General features: G+C 42.1%; 1 protein-coding gene across 8 annotated transcripts in view; it reads right to left on the bottom strand.

Moving 5' to 3' along the window:
* LOC131474972 (RNA binding protein fox-1 homolog 3-like) overlaps positions 1-19,777 on the bottom strand; it is a 519,357-nt gene that overhangs the window by 244,520 nt on the left and 255,060 nt on the right. For all 8 annotated transcript variants that reach the window (XM_058652721.1, XM_058652722.1, XM_058652718.1 and 5 more), the window contains one exon: positions 2,165-2,258. In XM_058652721.1, the coding sequence (XP_058508704.1) occupies positions 2,165-2,186 (22 nt within the window). In that variant the 5' untranslated portion in view covers positions 2,187-2,258. The remainder of the gene's footprint in view (positions 1-2,164; positions 2,259-19,777) is intronic.

Below are 19,777 nucleotides of genomic sequence, written 5' to 3'. Positions count from 1 at the left end.
GTGCACAATATGGCCGGATAGGGGAGAGCGAGGCGCGCATACATACTGACTTTATTACAGCGAGGGCACATTCGCAGCGAGAGGGCGTGAAGACGCTTTCCCTCAGACTCTGGAAGCGTTTGGCTCCTCGGGAACAGGAAACACTCACGTAAACACACAGGACGATGTGAGTCACACTTCCACACGAAGCAGATGGACGTGCTCCTCTCAGGACAAAGAACGGTGTCAAAAAAGTATTTATATTTAACTAGGGCTTGCTATTAAATTCCTGATTTGAATCTATCCAGGGCTGCAACTCACGATTATTTTCAATATCTAATTATTTTCTCGATGAATCTATTAGTTGTTTGGTCCAGAAAATGTTAAAAAAAAGGTTCACCAGTGTTTCCCAAACCTAGAAATCAGGGGTCTCAAACTAGTGTCTAGTCTAGCTTCAAATACTTATATTTATGATGATATTTCACCTAATTTCTTAATAAAAGTGGTGGACCGCATGCAATTGATTAGGGGGCTACATGTGGCCCACGGGGCCTCTGCTATAACTCATGACGTTCTCAAATGTCTTGATATTTCCAAAATGAATCCGTTTTAATTGATTCCTTTGTTATACGGCACAAAGAAAACAGAAAATATTCACATTTAAGATGCCGAAAAAGATAATAATTGTTTTCCACATTGATTCATTTACATATGTTTCACGTTCCATACCATCTTTGCTTAGCTATAAATGGGATTTTCGAACTAATGTTGCAAATGGTAGAAAATGTGCATCTTTCAAACCTGGTGCATCATTAAAAAATGTAAAAATGTACCTCAAAATGTTACAATAATACACTTTAGATCTAATAGGACCACACAGTGTGACTCTACATACATTTGTAGGTGATTATTCAAACGTGAGCCTTTACAAACCCATGGAAATTCCACATATACAGCCTAGAAGCACAATTTGTCCAGCAGAAGGCGCTGTGAGCTCCTGAGCAATCACGACAGTAAACTTCTGAAAAGCAACATGAGGAAGAACTTCTGATTCTGACACCAAAACATAAATATATGGCCTGTGCTGTTAGCTAAAGGTCAAAAGGTCAAAGCATAGCAGGTGCTTTGTAAAAGTCTTTGTAACCAAGGATACAGGAAGTTGCAAACAATAAAAGACTGATGAAGATCAACAGGAATCAGAGAATCTTTTTTTTTTCCCCACTCAGACATTACAGACTTCCCATATCAATCTGTAACACCTGGGCCACACCCACTGCAGAGCGAACCCACAGCTAAAGTCACACGTAATGGCAGAAGCACCATTCCACCACCACACACCACACACTCTGTGCATCTTTGCTTGTACATGTCGGCGCATGAAATAAATAGAAAACCTCCTTTTTGATCCCTTTCTCTCTCTACGACACAGGTCTGCGCGTGTCATCGTCTCTCCCTCAGTACAAATGACAGTAAACTGAATAAATAATCAGCAAAACCCAAAAACAGCAACAAAATTGGTCAGAAAGAGACATTTATAAAGAATTAAGTGTGTTTGTTTTCTGCTGTTCTAGCTGTGAACAGAAAAAATAAATAAAATAGGTAACACTTTAAACATTAAAGTACAGAAACAATAACATTAATGGGGAAATGTGGTAATTATTATTATTACCAATCTACTAGCTTTGATATTGCTTAGGAAATGAATGGCATATTGTCCTCTTATTACCACACTATTACTGCAACAGAAATAGGACTATTTATTGACATGATCACTGTTTTAAAACAAAGGTGTTACTGTACTGTAATGTAAATAATATATAGTATATATAATTAATATTGATAATGAGGTATAAGAAAATCGTGTTGGTCTGCGTTACCTGTCTACAAAACTCAACCACAGCCTGAAAAATTCAGTTTTGGATACATAAACCAGACTCTGGGATAATTATTAATATTAAGGTATGGATGGAATTTCACCTGAAGTTTTGCTCGACTCTCGCAGCAGAAAACAGACATTTTGACTCCGAGCATCAGTTCAGGCTTTGTGAACCCAAACAACACAAAATCAAAAAAGGTGAAAACAAAGTTTCTCCGACAGAAGAAGAAGAAGAAGAAGAAAAAAAAGAAAAGCTGTAGTTAGTCGTAGTGAGCCAGTGAGACTCAAACAAACAGAAAACAGACTGACCTGCCCAGCTGGGGGTCTCCATGTACAGGTAAAGCCGGTCGGGCTGAAGCTGGGTCACTCGACTCACTGCTGCTGCCACAGGGACGGATGAACTCTGCAGAACAATAGACACAAAAGAAAAAGCTATTAAAACACTTTCTGCAGTTGAAAAAGCTGAAGAAAGTTCATTTACAAGTGCGATGCTTTCAGATACTGGAATTTTCTGTTGTACATTTGCTTTTCTTTTCAGTCCAAAACAGAGCCGTTAGTTGGGTAAGAGGCAGTAGATGTTTCCTCGTGTCTGAGGAGACTGCTCAACCATCTTGAGTCTCCTCGGAAAAGAAATGAAGAGGGACGATCCTCAGAGATGAGGACATGCAGAAACCAGAAGCTGAAAACTGAGTTTCTGAAGTTCACACCAATTTGTGGGTTTCAAAAGGTCTTAGCTGTCACTGGTTGTAAATTTCATAAACTCAGTTTCCACCAAGTTTATTTCAATTCAGTGTGTTCGCTGCACAATAGGATGGAGGGTTGATGAGAGCCGCTGCGACTGAGCGTGCCGCCACCAGTGACCAACCTGACCCAATGTGTCAGATGGTGGGAGGGATTCGAAGACTGGGAATCAAACCCACAACCTTCTTGTTGTGAGGCAACAGTGCTAGCCACCATGCAAAACAACTGTTCTGTAACTTCCCACGGTTTGGTGCCCTTCTGTTGAGGTATCAAGCACAGTTGTCGGGTACTGCTAGAGGGTGGAGCTAGAAACATTGCACCGCCTTCAGGAAATTGGCACAAAAAATCTACAATGTACCATGTTTAATTATACCGTGTTTGCAACTAGTTCCCAATAAAATGTCTGTACTCGGCAATGATCACTGTGTTTCACTGACACTGACTACAGTGTGTCCTTCTGCTGTGACGTCACACCGTTTGTTATTTGCTACAACCATGCTACCATGTGACACGCTATTAGTATTTCAGAAACCTCTAATCCTGGGACTGGGATTTTGGTTTGTAGAGAACTGACCGAGAACAAGAAGCTGCACACAGGACAGGAAGTGATCTGTTTCATGTCAAGACAGACGGAGGCAACAGCAACATCGCACTAGTAAAGTGAGACGACCGCAAAACTGCAAAGTTTCACAGTTGATATTTCTACTGCTGAAAAACACCCGGTCGCTCTCCCTGATAGTTTTGCCTGTTTTCAGATAAAGCAATGCAGCAAACAGGCAACATGACACCAACAACGACCAAAAGCTACGTACTGCAGCTTTAAACACAGAGTAAGTCTGCCACTAGGGGTCTCTCAATCAAAACAAAACGAAAAGACAAAGTTTAAAGCAGAATGGGAACACAGGAATTGTCTTGTTTGCACTTTATGGGGAAGTTTTTGGTGACAGAATGTAGTCAAATTGTGAATAAATAAAATTTTTATACAAAAAAAACACTCTCACAACATGCTAGCTAACTAGTAGTATGTAGTAGGTTGTGGTTGGTCACACGGCGTTCAGCTTATGTGACGCTGTTTCTCTTCACGAACGACAACAACAAACATCTGTAACAAAAGTTACGCACTGCAGCTTTAAGCTGTATTCCATTGTACTGGTGCCTCATTGTGTGGCTGTGCTCATGCAGCGAGGGCTTTTCTGCTGACTTGTGTATCTTCGCAGGCTTCTGGTTGGCTGTTGCCCAGAAGCCCGGCCGATGAACCGCAGAGAGAGAGAGAGAGGGGGAGAGAAGGGGAGAGAGAGAGAGAGAGAGAGAGAGAGAGAGAGAGAGCATTGATTTCATCCCAGCAGAAATCCCTCTCTCCCGGTGCCCGCCTCCCTTCCCCGCCCCACACCTGATTAAGCATTTGCGGGGAGCCATGCCAACACAATTTGTCATTTATCAAAAGTAATTAAAAGCAATTTCTTTTCTCTTGTTGATTGGGAATTGACTAATTGTTGAGTCTGTGAAAAGTGGAGGGAATAAATAAAACAGGGGAAGGATGAATTTTACATAAACTCAGAGGAAAAAACATAAATGCTGTAAAAATGAGGGCCAGACATCTGGCTCTGTGATTTCTCTCTACATGATTATGACTGCAAATCCGAAACAGTTGTTGAGCACATTCTGATGTACAGCCTGTAGGCAGTAAATAATATATTAGGAACAGCATATTGACTGGCTGACTTAAAAGGTTGTTTTCTCTTCATGTTTCGTGAAACACGAGAGTGGGAGGGAAAAAAACAAACGCCGGTTGGTTACTTGTTAACGGAAAACGTTTTTGCTTTTGTTTTTTTCCTTCTGAAATTGCCGCTCTCCACTTGTGCCCAAAAGAGATATTAGAGCCGGTAAATACCAAACGAGTGGGGAAAACAGCGAGGTAGAAGGTGGGGAGAGGAGCCCAAGCCATCTTACAGCAGAGGTTACAGTACGTCCGTCCAATGAAACCAAGCAATACCATTTCAACATTATCGGTAACAACCTCTGAATGCACCATTACCTTCTATAAGGGCAGAATGAAATGTCAGAATTGATTTGAGAGGGGAGGGTTGAGATAGAAGTGGGGCAGCTAAGGTGGCCATTTTGTTTCAGCGGGCCCCTTTATTTTGTGTCCCTGGATCATTAGCAGACGGCAAAAAAAATACAAATAAAAAAGGGAGAAAGAGCTGGAAGAACATGAGGGAGGTGTGGGAGGCTGTCACAAGCGTCTCCAGTGATGGAACACACACACACACACACACACACACACACACACACACGTGGGGAAATCAAAGGGAGAGAAAAAAACACGGAAATGCCAGAGGAGTCGTTTAAATTTCCCACCACTTTGTAAATAACTTTAGCTGCACAAATACCTGGCTTCGCGTATAAATAAATAAAAACCTGGCCAACAATTTATTCTCTGCCAACAAACGGAGCCCGTCGCCTCAATGAGACGATTTGAATATCCCTTTGAAGGCTGCAGATGGACACGCAACGCGTATCATTGCCTGGGAACATAGAAATAATTGGGCAACAGTGGGAGAACGCCCGCGTTCACGCGTCTGCTGAGACACACTGAGCCCTGCTTGGAAATTCTAATTGAACCTCTCACTCTCCTGCCTTTTGTTTACACTCCCATTCATCATAAAAAAAAAGAAGAGAAAAAAAAACTAAATTACTTATGTTCTCTAACATGTATGGTTATTAATGTTCTAATTACGCTCCTCCACTCTAATCTCTCGCGCCGCAATTTGGGTGATGTATGTCGGAAGAATGCGGCGAGTCCCCTGAAAGTGAAAACTGGATTAGGAATCTATGTGCAATAACACACCTTCTCCTGGGAGTCATCTGATGAAGAGAGAGAGAGAGGAGGGGGGGGGGGGGCTTGTCATAGTTTGTGTATACATGGGGATTTATGCCAGCTCAGTGAGCATGTGTTATTATATACCGTCTTTGTTCGACATGCATTTTCCGAGCGTGGAGTTGAATAATCAGTTCTCGCCGGGTACGAAACACATGTGCAGGAGCTGCATGGGGAAAAAAAACAAACAAACAAACAAACAAACAAATAAAAAGCAGAGCAAACCGCCTCTCGTCCGGCTCGTCTTATTCTTCTTGCGAACGGCTATAGGTATGACAGCTTTAGAGGTGTGAAATAATGTCGGTGAGAGCCTTGAGGAGCCCCCGCAGAGAGGCTGAGAGGGTCCTGTACCGCCTCGAGCAATGAGTGTTCTTCAAGGCTTCTCCTCAGAGCACTTTTACAAGAGCACAAATTAGGTGTAAGGGATGCCTGTGTTGGTGGGCGCACCCAGCCGGCACACAGAGAAAGAAAGAGCGCGAGAGAGAGAGATGGAGATGGAGAGAGAGAGAGAGAGAGAGAGAGAGAAAAAAAACAACAACGTGGATGACAGTGAAGAAACGGAGGGCGTCATAACGTGCGGAAAATAAGCCCTCACTTTCAAACGTTTACAGCGGCTCAAATATCTGATGATACCTCTCATAGCTTTTAATCTTTAATGTGAAAAATTAATCATCCCATTCATTATTTTAATAGCTGTCATTTTTCTCTCCCCAAAGTGATGATTTATAACCATTAAGCCCTGCGTAGGCTTGTGTGCGAGGGATTTATCGTAATGTTTGCACCAGGTAGCCTCCAACCATATTTCATTACTCTGACAAGCCATTAAAATGCCCTGGTGATTAAACAACAGCTCTGAGGTCAGCGTGTGTTCGGCTGTTTCTTTGCCCGTGCAGGAGCGCGGCAGTGCAACCATGCAGGCGGGGACCTGTAGCCTAACACAGCCCTTTCCCCCCCCCACCACCACCACCACCCCCACTCTCCCGGTTCCCTTCAGACTGGCAATCGCAGTTATAGATCTCTATCTGTTGTGCTGTGCGCGAGGGGCGACACATGCCCAGAGGAAACAGTGGAATAAAGTTAAGAATGGGGCTATTATGCCTCCTCCCCCCCCTCTGAGGTTCTGTGCACTTAAAGGGGGAAAAACTCTGGCCTCAGATCCTCTTACGGTGCGTCCGTCTGTGGAGATATTTCGTGACGGTGTGTTGGCATTTATGCCTCTCTTGTAGCCACTTGTAGTTCTCTTTTACTTCTCTTCCAGTAATTGATTTTCAAAGCAGTCCAGGACGCACATGCTCAGTGGAGACTGTGTGTTGCAGAACATTCTCGCTCTCCATGTGCACGCAGGTGTCGACCCATGAGCTGCACGGGGGTTTTCTTGGAAAATACAAAGACAATTTCTTTTTAATTCTAATATTGTTGAGGTCTAAGCCTAGTCGTAATTTTTAGGATAATTTTTAGATGGTTGGAGTGTTTCTTCCCCGCCTTTATTGCAAACAATATGGTCCGGGTGATCCCCTCCATGTCCACGTGTCCACAGATGTCCATAGACATCCACACATATCCAGGTCAGACAGAGGAAGCTACAAAAGGACAAATAGACCTTAACACCGACTGATCTTCCAGTCCAGTGAGTGTCTCACTCTTGTTTAGGTCGAAAGAGACAACACAGAAGATGGTAACCATGGAAACCTGCTTGAGTTTATGCTGGTAGACACACGTACAACATGGGACATAGAAATGAGGATGCATTCCTGGTTTGAACTGTGACTGCGATGGTACACGAGATTGAACCCACACGGATCCTGATTTGATGTGCGTTCCAGTTGTAGCTGGAGGTCGGATTTCCGACCCAGAACGTCGGAACAATCTCACATCACCCAACAAAGGACACCAAGATGGCTGCAACTTGCATCAGTAGTTCAAACACGCTGCAAACTGTATTGTTAATTGCTTTCTTTCACATGAAGTCAGTCGTACACAAAGGACCGTTCCATTTTTCATCCGTTGACATGTTGCTACGCGCAAAATATCATCGTTATCGACTGGTATTGCTGACAATGGCATATGCAAGATATGTATGTATCCTCTCCAAGGATGCGGGACAAGAATGACAAGGCCCTAAAGTCTAAAAACTATATATGAGAGTGTAAAAAGGTCTTTAGTGGTCGTCACTGCAGTGGTGCTCACAGAGGCAAACCACTCCCATGTCTAACAACACACATACAGCTACAAAGGTCACAACAAACACAGCAGTGAATTTGAGTAAAGGCCAAATCATCAAGAGAGAGGAGCCCAAACCGCCTGCAGCCTCCTGGACGGTTAGCAACATCCCCGACATGTCCTGTCGAGATGGTCGTGTCAGAGCTGTAGAGGCTCTGGAAGAATTTTCCTTATTCCGGGGGTGGCTGACTTAAGTATGCCCTCGCGGTACACACCTGATGTCCCTTTAACGTTCCAGTGCACAGCTGCGCTCTCCCGCAGCACAGCTGACTGCGATTATTTAGAGGAGACGTCCACAGTGTCCTCTGGTCAGTTTGATATCCAAACTCTTTGTAACGGATGGACAGAGATATAAACACCTGCCAAAGCACTCAAAACTGCTTATGTTAAAGTTCTGGCTACAGTTGCTCTCCACAACCACATGTTCCCATCACACACACACAGTCACAGCTGGTTACAAGGGTGGCCAGAAACACGGGGCACGTTGTCAAATGCTGTTTTGACAGCCATTAAAGTGTTAAATGTTGGATTTTTATGTCTGAAGGGCAAGAGCTAGAATGCTGTGGGTTGAAACTGACAGATGTCACTGGAGAAATAGCAGGAGAAGCAGCAGCCGGCAACGCGAAATGGATTCCCAATCAAATCCCAGCAAATGAAGCTGGGATTGGATTGGGAGTCGACAGGCCGAGGCGTCTGCGGCGGCTTTAACTCCCCCTGCATGTATGTTTACGTCCGGCGGGCTGGATTGATCACCAATGCCACGTGTGACAGTGACTGACAGCGTCTGTAATTGCTATGTTTGCTTTGGGAGAAGAGCAAACGACCACAGAGGGACCTTGTGGATGAAGCGCGCGGATGTTTCTCAATTACCTACAAGTCAAGCACTGGATATTACATCCTCGTACACAATGGTCATCATCCCCTAGCCTGACTAATGGATATGATCGGAGCCATTTGGGGCTCGACGGTATCGTGAAAAAAAACAACAAAACAAAAACACAATTGATGTTCTTGCTTGTAACTCATGCGCCAACCTCAGGTCGTCATATTTTATGACCCAACAATGGCCACATTCATTTGCCAGTGTATATTTAAATGAATGAGTTGACTTACATTCAAATCTCCTAAATTAATGTATCACAGAAGTGCTGTTTTGGCATCAACACGAAGCGCTAAGCCCAGTTTTGAGATCAATAAAGTCTGTCTGTCTGTCTGTCTGTCTCCTAAATCTATCCATCTATCTACTGACCGACCAACCTATCTACCTGAAATGACATAGATTTAGTAGTGAGTAACAAGTGGTGGAGGAAATGATGTTGACGCAACCACAGGAAGTCTTAATCTGAAGTGGAACTTTGAGTTTTAGCTGCACTTCCTCTGACATTTTCTCTGGCTAGGTGTCCGTTAACTTGGGAAAGACACACGAGCTAATCACTCCACGCCCACAGACGCCCACTTTCTTAGCTCACGGGATTTCAACAAATTAGTTTAAAATTAGTAGAAGGAGGCTTACAGGCTAATGCTAGCGACCAAAAAACACGCATTAGAGCTCAATTGTCCACTTGGAATCACACTTATGAGAACAAAAACACACAGTTAACACATGTTTTTAGCCTAATTTGTTCACGATCACCGTCGGTTGAATTGAAGTGGAGCAAAGTGGCAACAAGAAGTCGAGTAAAAACTGCACATAATGAAAGTACTTGTGGGCACAGCGGAGAAGTGAGTGTACTTATCGACGTACTTTACATCACTGCCAGTCATGATTGGTTAAAGCATATTAAAGAGCAAGAAACATCTACTGGCAGAGAGACGGGGGGCTCAGTCTGTGCCAGAGTCTAAAATCTTTGTTGTTAACATTTACGTCTCCTGCTCCTGGGGGAGCGGAGTGATCATCAGTAAAATCACCCTCATAGATCTGAAAGCCTGCACTGGAAATTAGGGCGTCTACTTGCAGGCCTGCAGTTTCTTGCCGCCTTCCTTCCATCCTTTTTTTTTTTTATGTGTCTTTTCTCACCACTGGTGTTTGTGGGATTTTAGAACGCCGTGTTTTGGCTGCAACAGTTGTCGGCGAGACGGAACAGAAGCTGCAGGGACGACGTCTCGTGTTTGTTGAGAAGCAAACAACAGAAAGAAAGAGAGAGAGAGATAGAGAGAGAGGGGGGAAAATGAACTATGCTAATTTGTAATAGATATCAAAATTCCACAACATTAAAAAGTTAATTACCACAGCCGTGATAAACGCCTCGTAATGCCATTTCGGGGAGATGACTGTTGTTTCCGCAGACCAGAAAAATGATGTTTAGCATCCAGCTGTAGCTCTGGATGCAAAGGGAGGAGACGGACGGACGGGGGGGGGGAGGCGAAGAGGAGGAGAGGGGGTACTTATAATTCCGATTTTTTTTTTTTTTCTGCAACTTAGCAAGTTTTTCATCTATCAGCAAGGCACATTAAATCCCAGCTGGTCAGATGCTCGACTCCTGATGCTCGGTTTTTCAGACATGAAACAAACTGCGGCTGAAATGAAAGCAGCTCTCTCAGAGCGGTGGAGAGAGAAAAAACTCCACTCCTACAAGAGAGTATTAAAAATACATGTTGAAATGAATGTTGGTGGTGGTGATGACAACTTTCACCATATTCTTCCTTAAGTTTTAATGCACGCCGTCATGACTTCAGAGTGGGGGAATTAAATATTAAGGCCATTATCGTTGCCGTTTCCGATATTGTCAAGTGTGGGTTATTTATGTAGCGCCGTTATAATGAAGTTATACAAGCCAGTTTTCATTTTTCAGCCAACATAACAACCGAGAGGTGGCTAGTTGGTAGTTTTACAACCTAAAGCGAGTAACCTAATTCATATATTTGCTGCAGTAAACCTAACGAGATTATGTCGATTTACTACAGGCAGTTCTAGGTGGATATTGTAAATGTTTACAATTTATGACTGCAGGGAAATATATCTCCTTCTTCTTCTTCTTCTTCTTCTTTTTTTTAAAGGCTTCAACATGGAGCTCAACATAATTCTAGTATAAAAAAAAAAGTGCATAAACAAACAGTGAATCATGATGTGCTCTGATTGAGAAGAATCACTGTAAATCTGCCGGAGCCTGAACCCCCCGATCACCACTGTTTACCCACCAATGAGACGGTAAATACTCTGGCTGACATTTGAGGGGAGGTTAGTACACTCGGAGAGCAGAGTGGAAGTGGAGGCTCAGATGAATTTGTCTGACAAATGCTCCTGGAGTATGTGTTGTCGACTGTGCTTCAGCGAGGCCCCGGACTGGGATTTGAGTCTCGCTGAAGCCAAGCTAAGCATGCCAGATCACTAATTGCACAATTTAAAACCAAAGTCCCTGGCAGCTTGTCGTTTGAAATGGAGAGAAGAGCCATTGCTTAATCAGCGAGCTCAACATAGATCTGTGAGGCTCTCCGGTGAGGAACCCCTGACGCACGCGGCTAAAGCTCAGTGTCAACAGCTGAGACAAAGCGATTGGCTGGCTGCTGCTGTAATTGAAACGCTTTATGATGCGACGCGATGGCGGACGCGATTGGGTGACTGAGATGCTGCTGGTGCCCTGACAATGATTTTATTTTCATTTAACTGTTCATTTATGCGCGTGCAACTGTTGCTCACAGTTGGTGGTGATGAAGTTCACCGCAGTGATCTGATGTCTGTTAAAGGCATCACTCAAACCGCTTGGCCGTCGCGCGCGCTCATCTGCATTTCCGCGTTTTATATTCATCTGGCACGTCTTTTGTGTCCACAGCGTGGCATCTGGAGCAGCTGCGGGTTCAGTGTTTCACTCGGATGACACTTCAACATGCACGAGGAACCGAGCCATGAATCAAACCGGTCGCCTTAAAGCTGCAGTGCACCTGAAAACAGGCTCTGTCAGGTAATACTATCAGGCTTGCCTGAGGGCGTGTTTGTGTGTATGCAGAGGCAGTGCAGGGGCGGGCGGGGAGAAGAAGCATTTATCCCGTCAAACGTTTTTTCGAGCAGCAGAATTCACGATTCTTTGTGTTTTCAGTCGTTTTACTCACTTTACTAACTTCCTGATAAATAACTGATACTGATAAATAATTCCACAATAACCTTTCAGCGTAGTATAAATCAAGTAAGCTGACAGAAAACAACGCCGTTGTACCTCCTCTTGCCTCCATTTACAGGCTCACGGCTACGTTTGTAGAATCACGGAAAGATTTAACCAAGTTCATGAAGAGTGGGAGGAGCGATTATTAATCCAGGAGACACAATATGATGCACAGTCGATGTGTGGGTCGAGGAAATTGGACCTTCCTGGTTAGCGCCAGCATTAGCCACAGGTGGGCAGTTACCAGTTGTGTTGATGAATGGAATTTGTGAGCATAAAGGGTGGAAACAAATGATACAGCAACCACAGCTGCAGAGTAACACAACTTGAAAAGTCACGCTGTATTTTAGACGTCCCTACAACAGTTGTACAGGAAACGGAAGTCTTGATCTGGATTTGTACGGTCTACTATTGTCTTCAGAGGATCATTTATCGGTGGACAATCGAGCCAAAAAAGGTATTTTTTTTGCCAACATTCTTTTTATTGTTTTTCACAACATAAAGAAATACAATCACATGTATTGAACAAACATGTCAACCGCACCCCATCCCATCCCAATTGTTCAAATTTTTGGTTGGGGAACTAAATAGTTATAGTCCATTATATAGGAGTAAACAACAACAAAAAACAACAAACATTACTGTATAATTGAATATTACAGAGGGCTACTGTTCACACATCTCCAGGTTCTTCCATCACATGTGGCAAATCTGTTCGTGATATATAAGAAATAAAAGGGTCCCAGATGCGATGGAAATGATGCTCTTGTTGTTTTAGTGTGAAGGTGATTTTCTCTAAGGGCAGAGTGGTAGATAGCTCAGTAAACCACCTGCTGATTCCTGGTCTTCTGGTATTTTTCCAGGATAGAGCTATTATTCTTTTTGCAATTAATATACTCAAATCTATAAATAATCGTTTATCTTTTTTTATTTTCAAATTCTCTGGGTACAAACCTAATATAAACAGCTGTGGGATTAAAGGTAGTTGAATATGTAAAATATTTTGAATATATTGTTTTACTTCTTGCCAGAATTTTTGTATGTCTGTACATTGCCAAATACAATGGAAAAATGTCCCCTTTTCCCTCTCACATTTGATACAAATATCAGGAATAGCACTATTATATTTATTTAGCTTTTCTGGAGTTATATACGATCGCATCAACCAATTATATTGCAGTAATTTTAGGCGGGTGTTAGTAGTTCTTGATTGTGCTTTAGCACATGCCTCTTCCCACTCAACCACCGAGATGTTTTCCTGTAGATCCTCTCTCCATGCCCCCAGCCGTCCCATAGATGTTTCTGCACATCCATCCACCAGACATTTATACATTTTGGAAATTAGACCCCTCCCTAAACAATTCGCATTCATTAGTTTCTCTATAACAGACATTTCAGGGATATCTAATGTTTGATTTTGTTGTGTTCTAATGAAATTTTTTAACTGTAGATATTTGAAAAAATGATTACGGGGTATATGAAATTTATCAACTATTTCTTCAAATGACATCAGCACCTTTTGCACATTGTACAGATCTCCTATTTTCCCCAGCCCCTTCATGACCCAAGATTTAAATCCCCCGTCTGCTTTTCCTGGTGGGAAGGAGTCATTCCTCCATATTGGGCTGAAGACAGAGAGAGAGGACGTTTCTTTAAGATATTTTTTAACTTGATGCCACACTACAATCATGTTTTTCACAATAGGATTTTTTGTAGTCTTTTTAAGGATTTTAGTGCTTGCTGAATACAGGTATGTAGGGAGGGGCAGACTTAGCTGGAGTTCCTCCATTTCTTTCCAGAAAGGAGCATCTCTTTCTGTGAAGTAGAATAGCAATGTTCTCAGTTGTGCTGCCCAATAATACCAGAGTGGGTTGGGACATTTCAGTCCCCCTCTGTCAAAAGGTAAGTACAGTAGTGATAGTCGTGTTCGGGGACGTTTATTATTCCACAAAAATCTGATAAACAATCTTTTTAGTTGAGTGAACAGGTTACTTGGAGGAGGAAGTGGAAGATTTTGAAACAGATACAACAGTTTAGGCAGTATATTCATTTTAAGGATATTTATTTTACCTATTAGTGATATTGGTATATGTGTCCACCTATCCAGTGATTTTGAAATTTCTTGCATTAATGGTTCATAATTACATGCTATAATATGTTTAAGTTTTGGGACAATTTGGATACCCAAGTATGTGAAGCAATCCACAATTTTAAATTGAGTAGCTACATTAGGAGGGTTTTTACTTTCTAGTTGGTTTAGAAACATAATTGATGATTTGGATTTGTTTAATTTATATCCTGAGATTTTTCCAAATATATTGATGAGTTCTAATAATTCAGGAATGGATGTTTCCATCTTTTTCAGAAAAATTATTATGTCATCCGCAAATAGAGCTAGACGGTGCTCCTGTTGCCCAACTAATATGCCTGTTATGTTTTGGTGCATTCGTATAGCTATTGCCAGTGGTTCTATAGACATTATAAACAGCAAAGGAGATAAGGGATCTCCTTGCCTACATCCTCTTTGTATTTTAAAAGATCTGGATATATTACGATTAGTTATGATTTCAGCATATGGTTCTGTATAAAGTAGTTTTATCCACTTATTAAAATTTTCTCCAAAACCAAAACGTGTAAGGATCTCAAATAAATAGGACCATTCCACTCTGTCAAACGCTTTTTCCGCGTCTAATGACAGTAATGCTGTATCTGCTGCCCCCTTTTCTTCAAACAATATATTTAGTATTCTCCTAACATTATAGAAGCCTTGCCTATTTTTTACAAAGCCATTTTGATCTTTGTCAATAATATTTGGAATAATTTTCTCAAGTCTCCTGGCTATTATCTTACTCAAAATTTTTAAATCCACATTTAAAAGACTGATTGGCCTAAAATTTTCACAATTGTTATTTGGTTTGCCAGGTTTTGGCAACAAAGTGATTAGAGCTCCTCTTAAGGATACTGGGAGAATTCCATTTCGAAAAGATTCCATGAACATTTCTAATAGTGGTGGCATAAGTCTATGTTTAAACATTTTATAAATTTCAATAGGTATCCCATCTGGCCCTGGGGTTTTCCCTCCTTTGATATTGTCAAGGGCAACAGATAATTCCATTAAAGTTATATCTTTTTCTAGTTCTTCTTTAATTTCTTCTGATATTCTGGGAATATGAATATGATCCAAAAAATTATTTAGTTCTAAAGTATTTAAACCTATTTCTGAGCTATACAGATTTTCAAAAAAATTCTTGAAGGTTTCATTTATTTCAATTGGGTCCACAATAGTTTCATTATTACCATTTTTCAATGAAGTTATTAGCCTTTCATTCTGCATTTGCTTGATGCGCCATGCTAGCACCCTGCCAGGTTTTTCACCTTGGTCATAGAATGTCTGTTTAAGTCGTAATAGACCTGATAAAGCTTTTGTTGAAGATATTTCATTATATTGCGTTCTTAGTAGAAGTAGTTCTTGGTGAGTACCTTGAGATCCTGATTGATAGTATTCTTCTTCTAATTTCTTTATTTTTGTTTCTAGTGATTTTGTCTTCTTATACGTTTCCTTAGCTTTAGAGCTAGTGATATTAATTATTTGTCCTCTAATAAATGCCTTAAATGCTTCCCATCTGATACTTCCTGAGGTCTCTGTTGTATTTGTTTCAAAATAGAATTTAATCTGCTCGTCAAGAAAGGTAACAAAGCCTGTATCCGCAAGCCATTTCGTTTTAAATCTCCATTTAGGACGATCACAAGTCAATTTGGGATCACAGTAGATTAAAGAGTTTGGGGCATGGTCTGACAGGAGTATTGCATCATAGGAAACCTTCTTAATTTTACATTTTAGTATTGCTGAAATCAGGAAGAAGTCTATACGGGAATATGACTGATGTGTACTAGAAAAGCATGAGTATTTTTTATCATTGGGATTGTCTTCCCTCCACACATCGATCAAATTCATTTCTTTCATGAAATAATGAATGACACTCCTGCTTCCCGAATGTGATCGATCCATTCCTGAACTTTTGTCTTTCCAAGGGTCTAATGTACAATTAAAGTCGCCTGCCATAATACAAGCACCAGGTAAAGAAGCAATAATTAGAAATAAGTCTTGAAAAAATTTTGGCTCATCTCTATTTGGGGCATAAATATTTACCAGAATTAATTGTTCCCTGAGAATTTTCCCTTGAATAATCAGGTACCGTCCTGCCTTGTCCCTAATAACTTTGTGAATCTGTAAAGGAATAGAATCATGAACCAAGATCATGACACCCCTTGCCTGAGAGGTGAAGGGGGCTGACAAAATGTTTCCTTTCCACCTCCTCCTCACTTTGAGTTCATCTCCAAGTGTTAAGTGAGTTTCTTGAAGAAATACTATGTTAGATTGTAATACTTTAATCCTGTTCATAACTTGTTTGACCTTTTTTGTTTTTTGTAGCCCTCTGCAATTCCAGGATGTAATTTTAACCTTTAGTTCAACAGACATTGAGATAAATGACTTTGAGTTTCCCCAACATTTTACGTAATTTCAGCCCAAATACAGAGGGAAAGAAACCAAGAACAAAATACTTTCCCCTGGCCATTAACATACACCTGAGAGTCATTCCTCCAGGTGCCCCCCCACCCCCTTCAAATATTGGACCTCCAGAAAGCAAAAAGCTGGTCCACACAATGTGAGGAACAGTATAGCTATGCTGATGCATAATAATAATAGTCAAAATAATTTAAGAGGAAAAAAAAAAAAAAAAAAAACTGAATATACCTAACTGCTCTGCTACTATCATTAGGATAATTGTTTTAGAGCAACCCAACAAATGAAAAACATACCGATATGTGGTCTCCTGAATTAAGTAATATATATTAAATAAATCGTTTCTTATCGATAGACAGGTGAGGCAGGGAACTCAGAACAGTGTATCTAATTAAACAATTTTAACTTTGCCCTCCACTTCTGTCTCTACAAATACAGGATAACAGAGTAATGTATCAACAGCGGCTTAATTTTCATGTCTTATGGTCCTCTACTCCTCAGTACCTCAGTGCTGTTCCTTATCCGACTGGATTTTCTTAATAAAATGTTCGGCTTCGTCTGCGTTGTTGAAGATGTGGGAGCGATCGTTGTAGGTCACTATAAGCCGGGCCGGAGGGATCATGCCGTACCGGAGCCCAAGTGATCGTAGTTGTCGCCTCGCCTCCTCAAACTCCTTCATCTTCTTGTGCGTCTCCGCTGTCATGTCATTGTAGAATCTCACCGGCTGGTTTTTGTAGAGGATCTGCCGTTTTGCCCTGGCCGCTCTCATCACCGCTTCCTTATCCTTATAATTCAAGAACTTCATTATAATGGTCCTCGATGCAGAATTAGACCCATGTTGTCGTTTTGGCCCAAGCCTGTGTGCTCTTTCCACCGTGATTGTCCCCCGGAGCGGAGTCAGCTCCAGCGCCTCCGGTATCCAGCTCTCCAGGAAGCCACAGGTGTCTACACCTTCTGCGCCCTCAGGTAAATTAACAAGCCTTACATTGGAGCGACGTGACCGGGTCTCCAGGTCCAGTACTTTCTCTTCGAGGTCTTTATTTTTCCTCTCTAGATTTTTCACCTTCTCTTGTAGCTCAGTTGTATCATCTTCTGTTGTCGAAATCCTCGCCTCTGCCTGTGTGACTCTTCGTGAGCAGTCTGTCAAGTCCTTCTTCACATTCTCGATGGCGGTGAGAATACCATCAAATTTGGATGAGAACTCAGACTTCATGTTGTTAATAGCCGTTAGTATAGTTGTCAAAGTGGTACCGGACTCCTCGTTGGTAGTAATATCCGCCTCCGACTGCTTCTGGCAGTCAACGCTAGTGGTGGCGCCAGTGTCCGCGGTAGGATCCATGTTGCTAGCAGTTAGCTTATCTTTAGCGGTTGACGTTGCAAAGTTGGTCAGGCTGGATTGATGTATCTGGCCACGATTCGTCTTCTTAGGTGGCATCGGTATTATTTTTTAGTACTGGTGTAGTTGTCGGGCCGTTTGATTCATACGAATTTTGCTTTTGGAAAGGATTTTAAGGATTTGAGTAGCAGAGCAGTCTTACACGCGTCTCATCAGCATGCCGCCATGACCGGAAGCCCAAAAAAGGTATTTTAACAGAACTCCATCCTTCGAAAAGGTGGAGTACACCCTGGACAGGTCACCAGTCAAACCAGTCAAAGTCTCCACATGACAAACTGTGATCCAAACCTGCAACCCTCAGACACTGATGCACCAATGTAGACGTTGCACCATCGCGTAACTCACTCAACATTTTCTAAAATCATCTGCATGTTTTTTTTACCCTTGTTAAAATTAGAGAAGCTCAGGCAAATTCAGAGTTAGTTTGAAAGAAGCTGAACGATCTAGTGAACTATTTTACAACAAAAAGAACTCATGAAATGAGTCCCACTCCTCTCACACGGTAATCTATTAATCACAGGAAAAAGTGAGACACTAATTTCAGTCACCTCTTAATGTGACGACAAACAGAGCTACAACAACAGAGGCATCTCTGAGTCTTCATAACATATAATACTGTCTACATTTTACTGCTACTGCACGGTAACTCTATGGGGCATTAAATTCTCCATTTCCTGTTATAGTGATGTTACAGGTTCAGGCAATTCTCCACTGGCCATTGAAATGGGATGTAAACATTATTACTATTGAGGCCAGGCTGTATTTTGGTAGCGAGAACATTAGTGAACAGAAGAGGCAACTCACTCACTCACTCACGCACTGCCCCATGTGACATCAAGCTGAAGTGTGGGCTTTTCTATCTAACAAGAGAACACACACACACACACATCAGAGAGACAGGCACACAAGTGGGAGGAGCTGAAGATGCACAATCACACAGTTGCACTGAGGAAGAAGCAGAAGAACAAGAAGGGGGGAAAAAAAACAAAAACAGTGCCCTGAAGTCAATTCCACACTCGAGCAACATCCGTCTCTGATGTGGGAGCGTTCACAGCAAGAGTGATGCGGCACTGAGGGCCATGAATTAAAAAGTCAATATGTAAAACCATAGAGGGATGCCATTTTGAAAAAGCGTTCCATCAATGGAAATCATATTAACATGATAAAGGGCAGATTGGGAGACGAGGGCATTGATTCAGATGCCGCTCTGCGGCTCGCCGTGTCCACCTCAAACATGTTAATGAATTGTGCCGCCAAAACAGAGGTGGACGGGGGGGGGGGGGAGGGGGGGTAGTGAGGTGTGGGTGGAGGGGGAGGAAGAGGGGTCACAGGAGGAAGGAGAAGTTTACTTTAAAGCAACAGGAAGTGGTTGTGGGAGCAGGTCAGGGAGCGATGTGTGCAGCGAACATCTCAGGATCACCTACAACCCTCTAAAATGACTGCAGTAGGTCGATCACACTCAGTCCATACTGTCAGCCTCAAGTGCTTTGGATAAAAACACGTCTGGCTTCTTCCATGCATTTTTTATTTGTTTTTAAGCAAGTGGCAACCACTCGTAACGTCACGTTCATGATTAATGTTGGATCAATTGACAACCAGAAGTTCTTCATTCCTGATAAGATTCAACCAGCAAACATGAAGTCTATGTCAACGCTTTACATGCAGTCTATAGTGTTTTTGGTGCTGCATGAGAACAGCCTCTTGCCCTCACTCCCAGTTGGTTTTAGAATTGATTTTTAAGATTTAAGATTAATTGTTTATGAAGCCCTCACTGTAGCCTGACTCTGGATTATATTTTAGTCCCTTTACTTCCTCATATGCCTGCATGAATTCTAAAGGTCCTCGGGCACCGGACAGCTCTCTATTCCAGAGTGTAGTTTGAAAACCAGGGGAGACGGAGTCTTTGCTTTGAGAGCCCCGAGGCTCTGGAATGACCTGACTGAGGAAATAGTTCTGTCTGAGTCAGTGACTTCTTTCAAGGGTTTGCTTGAAAACATAAGTCTTGAATTCATCAGGTTTTTGACTTGCGCTCTCGTGTCTTGCAACAATTTTACTTCTCTGGCTG

The sequence above is a fragment of the Solea solea genome, chromosome 16, assembly GCF_958295425.1.
Source record: "Solea solea chromosome 16, fSolSol10.1, whole genome shotgun sequence".
NCBI classification, from domain to species: domain Eukaryota; kingdom Metazoa; phylum Chordata; class Actinopteri; order Pleuronectiformes; family Soleidae; genus Solea; species Solea solea.
This window is presented reverse-complemented; position numbering and strand designations above follow the sequence as displayed.